A 9,411-nucleotide genomic window follows, 5' to 3' on the forward strand; every position below is an offset into this window, starting at 1 on the left:
TAGTGATGTTGGCAATGATGATAGTGATGGCAGGGGTGATAGTGGTGGTGATGATGGTGCTGACGATGGTGGTGATGGTGGCAATGATGATGGTGGTAGTGGTTCTTACTGGGTACACAAAAGTGTGCTGATGGGGAAAGTCAGGACATTGCAATTCCGACCCCAGCCTGCCCATGACTCCCCATACCCTTGGACTAGTCTTGTCCCGTCTGGTCTTCGGTTTCCCCGTGAGAAGAGTGGTTGAAATGAGCAGCTGTTCCCTGTGTCTCTGGCCTGGGCTCCTTCTCTGTCCCCCCAAATTCCTCACCACTGCTCCACTGGTGCCGTGTCCACCTTGGCCCTTGTCTGCCTCCCATTGACTTCCAGGGGGATGTCAGGTCCCTGAGCTCAGAAATGGGGTTAGACACCCGTGCAAACAGCTGCTGACCCAGCCTTAGTCCTCAGCAGCCTCCACCACTGCCAAGATTCCTGCTCCTCCCAGAAGGTGATGACGATAAGCACGGCTCACTATGCTGAATGTTTCCCAGCAACCAGGCACCTCCCGAGATCCACACCTTCAGCTGGGCCTACTATTTTCTCCACTCCAGGGAAGAAACAGAGGCTCAGGGCCGGTGTGGCCTGCCTGTGCCCACTGGGCTGCCAAGTGGTGAGGCCAAGAACTGAAACGGGACAATCTTGTTCCAGAATCGGTGCTCGCACGGCCACGCTCCACATTGTCCTGGAGACAGTAAGGTCACCTTGAACCTCCACGCACACACTTAGCACTTTGTCTGCTCTGGAAGAACAGAAGTGGCATCCACAGAGCACCTACTGTGTGCATGGCACCACACATCATCATTCTCCATCCTCACACGAGACTGGAGAAGGGCAGCTCAGAGCATGCAACGTGCCCAGGCTGCCAGGGACAGAGAGAGGAGCCAGGACGGTCCAGCCCTGGGTGTTGCTTTCATGCTGCCAACACCAAGCCCACGGCCCTGTGATGGTCGGGCAGCTGGGGCAGCTCTGGACGTGTTCCATGGCACGGGGCTGCTTTCAGACGGAATCTGCTGCAGGGAGAAGGGGCCCAGCATCACGCAGGGAGAACCAGAAACGTCAGCGACCTGGGTCCCTGGGTCCTGCCTCCCCCGGTGCCTGGAGACCAGAAGACAGAGGTGGCTCTGGCACTCTGCTGTGCAGCCCTGCACCCTTTGGGACACTCTGAGAGGAGCGCGGCTCCCACGGCCCTGAGCACCCCCGGCCCGGTAAAGGGTGTGGAGCCAGAAGGGGACTCTGCCCTGAAATACACACACATCGGCACAGCACAGCGGGACTCTGTCACCCAAGGCATGTGCAGGAGAGAGGAGCCGCGGCTCAGAGCACAGAGCTGAACATGGCTGCGGGCCTGGTTGGCACCACTGCCCGTGCAGCCACCGGAAACCTGGCCTGGTGACACTGACCTCGCCCCTCCAATGTGTGGCCCTGGCGTGCCCAGTCCAGGGGACCAAGAGTCCAGCAGGGTGGGGGCGGGGCCCTGAGAGGCCAGCACCTGGGGAGAAAATAGCCCCAGGCCTTGCAAGTCACAGCAGACGCAGATGCAGGAAGTACAGGCATGAACCCAGCCCTCCCCATACCCGGGTCTCAGTTTCTCCATCAGCTCTGGGTCAGAGCAGCACTAAAATGGCTGTGAACCCCGATTTCAGCATCCTGGGGGTGTCCTATCTTCCGCCAAAGCCCTCCCCAAGGTCCCCTCTTTGTAGCAAAAGCCCACAGCCCAGGAGGTCCAAGAAAACCTCAGGAACTTGGCCCAAGACCGAGACAGTGTAGACAGCACTTCTCCGCCCGCTGCGGGTGCCTGAAAAAACGGGGCTTCCCCAGTGACAACGGTCTTTTCGGAAAAGCCGAGCCCAGGCCCATCGGCAGCAGAAAGTGCCGCGTGTCTGCCCCAGAGAGCGGACAGCGGGCCGGACGTCCGGGGCAGCGGCAGGCGCAATGACCCAGCCCAGGCCATTTTAGATTTCCGTGAGCCATAAAAAAAGCACTTCTTTTGAAAAATAATTTATAATTCACACTGACTGCCCAGCAATTACGCCCAGCCGGAGGAATGCAAGTGTGTTTTGCCCGGGGAACCTCAGACATTAAAGCCGCGTGCGCCCATCCATCTCTCGCAGCGGGGAGACAGCTGAAGGCTGCCAGGGGCTCCCGGGGGAAGGCCTGGCCCCAAAGGCTGCCCCTTTTGGGATCATGTTCCTTCTGTGGCTGAGACGGTCAGCGAGGCGGGGCTGGGAGCTGGCCTCTGAGCAGGCCGGTGGGCACTGGGACCCCCACGTGAGGGCTCAGGAATGTGTCTGCTGGCATCCCGAGGGGGGCTTTGTGTGGGAGGAGGCAGGTGACCCCCATTTCCAGGTGCGAGGCTTCCTCAAGCCCACAGCACGGGGAGGGCGGGGGGCCTGGAAGTGGCTTCCTAACACGGTTCCCACCCACTTCCCAGGAGTCAGCCCGGGGGCACAGGGCCTGGGTCACAGTCTCAGCTCTGCCGCATCTTGCCAGCACCTGCATGGCCTCGGCTCCCACAGCTTGTAATGAGAAGTCCGACCAAACTTCAGAAGCAGAGGTGGAAGGAGGCCCCAGTCGCCCCCCCACCCACCTCCCCTCCGTGTCTCCAAAAATGTCCCTGTTCTCTCCACACCCCAGGAGCTGCAGGTGTCAGAGCTGTGGCCTGGGTGGCAGCAGGGTGGACAACAGCCCTCCAGGGGCCTGGGAATCTCTCCAGCATCTTCACACAGAAAGCCTGGAAAACCGGAGCATTGATAGCAGCTGCCAGGTGCGGCGGCTCAGGCCTGTAATTCCAGCACTCTGGGAGGCCATGGCGGGAGGATCGCCCGAGCTCGTGAGAGACCAGCTTGGGCAACATATCAAGACTTCATTTCTATTAACAGAAATAAAAATGGAAAAGAAAAACACATACAGCAGCCACTCGTGGCTGGCCCCTTCTGTAGCCTGCAGACGCACTGACAGTGGGGTGGGGGTGACATGGCTGGTGACGCCTGGCTGTCCCCACAATGGCCCCCGATGGCTGCATCACAGCCTCATCCCCTCACACTTCAAAGCCGGGAGGAGCAGAGTCACACCACAGCCACGTACCCCCAAAGCCGGGAGGTGAAGCCCACCAGAAAGCCAGTACCAGCTCCCACGCACAGCTGTGGGGGCAGCAACTTCAGTCTGAAGGCACCGCTGTGGAATCCAGCATGGCAGACCTCAGGGCCAATGAGAAGAGGAAGAGGCCCAGGCAGGCGGAGTGGGGGTCTCGAGCTGTGAACAGCGCCCACTCTCCCTCCCGCCAGGGCCTCGTGAAGTGGACATGCCAGGCAGATCCCGGGTCTGGTCCCCCCATGGATCAGGGTCCCCCACGTGCGCATTGTGGGACCCTCAGCGCGTCACGTCTGCCTCGGAGCTCCTGAGCCCGCCGTCCTGCCCGAGTGAGGGTGCGCACAGGCCCTCCCGGGCTGCCATGGCCTCACATGGACACTGTAGGGTACTAAGCCCGGGTCGAGGCTCGGGGACCCTCCGTGACCTTAACAGCATCCTCAAGGCTACAAGTGACAAACTGCTTGTGCTGAGAAATGGAGAAGCCCCGCACCCTCCTGGCCGCACTGGCTATGCGGGGTCACTCCAGATACCGGTCAGTGGGGGCTGAGAGGCAGGGAGGGTCCAACCTCCGCCCCAGACTCAGGTTCCAAGAGGGTCTTGGGCTGCCCAGGCAGGTGGGTTCTGGATACCCCAGCACAGCCTCCACCTCAGAATTCGACATCCATTGCTTCCGAACGCTGGGGTCCTGGGTAAGGATCGGGGTGAACAGAGGACCCCAAAGCTTACAAGAAAGAAAAATCAGGCCGGGCACAGTGGCTCACACCTGTACTCCCAGCACTGTGGGAGGCTGAGGCAGGAGGATCACTTGAGCCCAAGAGTTCGAGACCAGCCTCAGTGGCAGAGTGAGACCCGGTCCCTATAAAAAAAAATTTCTGTAGATTAGTTGGGCGTGGTAGCACATGCCTGTAGTCCCAGCTACTCGGGAGGCTAAGGAGGGAGGATGGCTTGAGCCGGGGAGGCGGAGGTTACAGTGAGCCGAGATTGCGTCACTGCACTCCATCCCGGGTGACAGACTGAGACCCTGTTTCAAAAAAATTAAAAAGCAAAAAAGCAAGAAAGAAAAAGCAAGTCTGGGGAGTGCTGGCTCTGGGCTGGGCCCCTGCCTGGGAGCCTAGAGGTGGGGTCAACCCCATCCTTCCTCGGATAAAACGGGAAGCGGCGGAGGGAACAGATGGGCATCAGGGAGCCTCCCAGATCAGACACTCTGGGATCCCAAACTGGAGTCAGAGTTCACATTTCAGGCGGTGATCCGCTTCCTGGAGACACCGGGCCGGGTCTCCCGCGTCCCCCGCGTCCCCCCACGTCCCAGCTCGGGGCTAAGGCGGAAACAGGAGCCGTGTGAGGAGCTCGGGGCCGAGACAGAAACAGACACCATCCTGCAAGTGCTCCCGTCCAAACCGGCCCGGCGCGGCCAGCTATTCTTAGCGCACAGGACCCAAAATTAAAACAGAGGAAGCGCCAGCTCCCTCCGCGGTTTGGGAACTTCCCTGAATATAAGGTTCCAACCACAAAAATCCCACAGCCGGGAGCGACAGGGCGTCAAGGATGGCGAGGAAACGGCTTATGCAACGCTGGGCCAGGTGCACCCAGGCGAGACGGGAACCGCTGTGCCCTCTTCCTGCCCCAAAACCGCTCCAGCCCCTCTCGCAGGGAGGGTGTCTCAGGGGACCCCTCCCAGGCGGCGACAGAGGCCTCCCGGTGAAGGCAGGAGTGAGCGGGTTCAGACAGAAGAGAGAGCATGGGACTCCTCTTGAGGAGGCTGCATCTCATCGGCTCTGTGTACCGAAGTATCCCCAGCAATGCGGGAGCCCCAGGCCCAGGGCTGGTACCCAAGCAATGCCCCATAGGTGCATGAATGAGGAGCTCATGAGGGGCAGAGCCTGATGAAACAGCGGCCCCGAAGACTGTGCAAACACGCCATCCACAAAACACAAGCGCCAGCATCGCCGTGGGCTGGGACAGGCCGGCACCAGCAGGACACAGTCTCTCAGCCAGCCCATGGCCATCAAATCCTCGTTCCCCAATCAGAGGCCGCACTCCTGAGAGGGAAACCTGGGGCTGCACTTGCTCTGCCAGCTCACGGGGCTCTGTCCTAAACCATCCCACGGGACTCTCCCCAGGCCTCCTGGAACTGCGTCCTGGAACTGCGGCTCCCTCCGTAGGAATCACACCGGCCCAGGCTGGCCTTCCGGGAGACAGCCAAGCCCCCCAGAAGACACCAGGCCATTCATCTCCTGTCACAGCAACCAGGCTGGCCTTGGGCATGGAGTGGAGGGAACCATCCCAGGGAGGGGATGGAGGAGAGGCCGAGGACCCCAGCAACACCCGCCTGGCTCACCCCGTCCTCGGCCGGGCTGCACCCCAGGACCCCAAACCCCGAAGGAGAGGGCTCGGAGCAGACGCTGTCCGGGGCTGCCTCGGCAATAAACCCACCGCCACCAGGTTCTGCTGCGTCACCCCCAACCAGCTCAGGGGACCCCGGCCCGGCAGTCACGGCTGGGTAAGGACTGAGTGGAGGGGTGCGGCCGCCCAAACCACAGGTGCTGGCTCCTGGAGGCCTCTGCCCAGCGATGGGACAGAAGGAGCTGAGGACGAGACCTGAGGCCATAAGGGGACCCCCCAAACTATGAAGGAACCCCAAGACCATGGGGGATCCCAAGACCATGAGGGGACCCCAAACTATGAGGAGAGCCCTAGACCAAAAGGGGGCCCCCAAACCATAAGGGGACCCCAAGACCATGAAGGGACTCCCCCAGACCATGAGGGGACCCTAAGACCATGAGGGGACCCCAAATTATGAGGGGATCCCCTAGACCATGAGGAGACCCCCAAACCACAAGGGGACCCCAAACTACAAGGGTACCACAGACCATCAGGTGACCCCCAGACCACTGTGGCAGGCCCAGAGCTTCCCAGCACAAATGGCCTCACAGGCCACCCTCACTGGATGGCCCCAGGCTGGCCCAGGGAACTGGGCCCACGTCAGCTCTGGTCACTGCTGCTCTCAAGTTCCCACCATGGCTCCCGTGCACTCTAACAGCATGATTCCTGCGGAGGCTACGGGTCCTCAGCCTGGAGCCCTCCCCGCCCCCTCTGGACAACACCTCACTGACCCATCCGGGAAGGCCTCCTCATCCACACACGCTCTGCAGACACGGCCCAGGCCTGTGCTGCTGTTCCTCAACCCTAGCGGTCCTGAGCTGCTTCCAGCACTCCGGCGTCCTGCTCCAAGGCTCTGCTCAACGCCGCCTTATCAGGGGATCTCTGAGGCCCCTCCACGGAACAGCAGCCCCGCCCAGCACTCTGTCTGCCTCCACCTGCTTCTCAGCGTGGTCCTTCTCTGCAGGCGTTGTCCTCTGGGGCTGGGTGTTCATGGCCACCTCCACCAGGACAAGACTCCAGCTGCCCTGCCTGTGATCCCCATGCACCTGCACCCAGAACAGGGCCTGGCAGGTGGGGTGTGTGCAGGGAGGGCGTAGAGGGTTCTCTCCTTGGAAAGGGTCCTCCCCCGGCTCCCCAAGAGCTCACCTCCAGGAGCCCCTGCAAACACCAGCCGTGGCAGCTGAACTGGCCCATAGCCCCCCACCGCCTACAGCAAGCACAGGCATACACACGTGTGTGCACACAACACACACTGTAGAGGGTACACGGCTCAGAGTAGATGTGGCTGCATACACACACACACACACAAAGCTAAAAGCCCAAGCGTCAGTCCCCACACACAGGAAGCCTAGGGTGAGCAGCCACTGTGTCCGCAGGCAGCCATGCTCCTCACACCTCTTTGCTCTGCCACCATGGTGAGTGGGCTTCACGCTCAAAGTCACCTCCTGGCCCAATATGGCAGCTGGAGCGCCAGCCATCATGACCACAGTCCAGACAGTGGGAAGGAGAAAGGGGAGGACGGTGAAGGGGCCTCCCCGGCCACCTGCCTATCTTCTGAGAAGCTTCCAGAATCCCTCCACCCCTTTCCACTCCTCTCACAGGCCAGATCTGTCAGGGAGGCTGGAAAGCATCTTTTCTGCAGGTGCGTCCCCACCTGGAATAGAGCCAGGGTTCCCAGGGACGCCTGGCCGAGGTGGGCGTTGGCCCTGTCTGTGCTTGGGCACCAACTCACCATGAGGATGCGGCGGTAGCTGTCCCGGTCGATCCCCCAGAGCTTGAGATCCGTCTTGGCTCTCACGGTCGCGGCCCTGGGGGTGCCGTAGATAAGTGCCAGCTCCCCGAAGCTGCCTCCCTCGCTGATGTTGGTCACCCACTCTCCGTTCACGTACACCTTTGGGGAGCAAGAGAGAGAAGTGTCACGGAGGCCAGGCAGGGTGAGCTCCTCTGCACCCCGGGCAGCAAGCCCCCCTTAGCTCTCCCCAGAAGGGGGTTCCTGCAGGGCAGGGCACAAATCCTTTTGCTTGTGGGCAGAACCCTGGATTCCCCAGCAATGGGCCTGTGGACCCCAGTGCCCACCCCACCCCCAGCAGTGCTGAGCGCCACAGTGGGACAGCATCAGACCCCCACAGCAGGAAGGCCCCGAGCCGCCAGTGCCGATGAGACAACCACACCAGAGGCGGAAGCACCCGGTCCCCGCTCTGCAGCACCGCGGCCCCAGCCTGCCTCCCAGGTAGTGTCTGATTCAATTCGTCAACTTCTCACTTAGCCTGTCTGGGCCTCAGTTTCCCTAGCTGCACCGTGATGAGTTGGAGCCTGTGATCCCCACGGGGCTCTGTTCTGGGGCCCTGTCCGCTTCCTCTCCACCCCAGGCCATTCCTCTGTGCCCCCTCCATCGGCACACACCACTGGGTCCTGACAGAGCTGGGCGGCCTCAAGTGCAGACCTCTCCTGCCAGGGCCTCCCTCCCTACGGGCAGTGCCTGAGCTCCTCAGGCTGGAGTCTGAATGGGTGCCCTATGGCTGGGCACCGCGGCCGAGCTGCGCCTGGAAAGGAGCCCAGACAAGATTCCCTTTCAGCCCGTGTGGGCCGCCGCCCCCACACAGGGCGCCTACTATGCATTGACCATCACAGTCGGGTCCGTGCAAGAATAGTGCAGATTGTTTATTATGCAGTGATTATGCAGATTCGGTGACTATAAATTGACACAATACACGCTTTATCCCCTCTGTGTGTCAATGAGCTTAAAGAATAGTTCCCATTGGCAAAGCAGTTCCCATTGGTTGCATATCGGGAAAGAATGGATTGCGATGAATCATGGAATCAATTCTTACTGAAATCAATGACTCATTATCTGGATGATAACTGAGGCACAGAGTCTTCTATCTGAAAGAAAAGACCACGCAGGTGTAACTCCACAATTAGGTGCAAGCAAGCGCTGGGGAGAACTGGTCAACCACGAACATTCGTGGGCACAGGGACGACCACTGAGCAAAGGCAGACTCCACCTGGTGGGGATGTGGCGATCACCTCCACCTGGCCCACCAGGCTCTCCAGCTCCTGGAGGGAGGCTAGAGCAGGAATACAGGGCAGAAGAAACACCAGCTTCCCCCCAGGGATCCCCTCCAGGAATCAGAAGACGGCTGTCCTTCCACGGAGCCAGGGAGCGCCCACCTGGGCGTGCAGGGATACGTGGAGGGGGCAGCAACTCCAGCGTTTTAGCGGCGAGGGGACCTCAGAGAATGCCCTCCAGAACCTCTGCCTCTTGCTTCTCAGAGGGGACCCAGAGCTGGGGAAGGGCCTGTGATGGCCTCTGGGCACAGTCTGGCCTCTCACCTTATGGCGGACACTCCCACTGTGCCTAAGTTTTTGTAAAAAACAGTTTATGGAGGCAGAACTTGCAAATAGGAACGTGCCCACCTCGTGTGCAGCCCGGTGAGTTTCATATCGCTCAGATGGGGCGGGGGGTGGGCTCCACAAACTCCCAGGGGACTCTTCCCCAGAGGGATCCGGAGCTCACCCCGTGGATCTCACGGTGTCTGTCCGTGCTATGGGAGACGGACTCCAGGGTGCACAGCACATTGTGCAGCCAGGAGCATCCCCATACTGACATGCACGCCTGGGGTGGCACTCGCTGCTGGCTCAGCTTCAGCAGGCATTCTGCACTGAACACCGTCGCCCTCCAGCACCCTCTGCACCAAACACCGTTCCAACGGGGCACCTCCCTCCAGCACCCTCCACACGGAACACCTTCACCCTCCCTCCAGCACTGTCCACACCAAACACCATCACCCTCCAGCACCCTCTGCACCAAACACCATCACCCTCCAGCACCCTCCGCACTAAACACCATCACCCTCCAGCACACTCCACACTAAACACCATCACCCTCCCTCCAGCACCCTC

At 60.7% G+C, this 9,411-nt stretch overlaps 1 protein-coding gene across 3 annotated transcripts in view; it reads right to left on the reverse strand.

Moving 5' to 3' along the window:
- PRKAR1B (protein kinase, cAMP-dependent, regulatory, type I, beta) overlaps positions 1 to 9,411 on the reverse strand; it is a 188,156-nt gene that overhangs the window by 40,230 nt on the left and 138,515 nt on the right. For all 3 annotated transcript variants that reach the window (XM_011956921.1, XM_011956922.1, XM_011956923.1), the window contains one exon: positions 7,241 to 7,399. In XM_011956921.1, coding sequence (XP_011812311.1) covers positions 7,241 to 7,399 — 159 coding nt within the window. The remainder of the gene's footprint in view (positions 1 to 7,240; positions 7,400 to 9,411) is intronic.

This window comes from Colobus angolensis, unplaced genomic scaffold (assembly GCF_000951035.1).
Source record: "Colobus angolensis palliatus isolate OR3802 unplaced genomic scaffold, Cang.pa_1.0 Scaffold43, whole genome shotgun sequence".
Taxonomy (NCBI): domain Eukaryota; kingdom Metazoa; phylum Chordata; class Mammalia; order Primates; family Cercopithecidae; genus Colobus; species Colobus angolensis.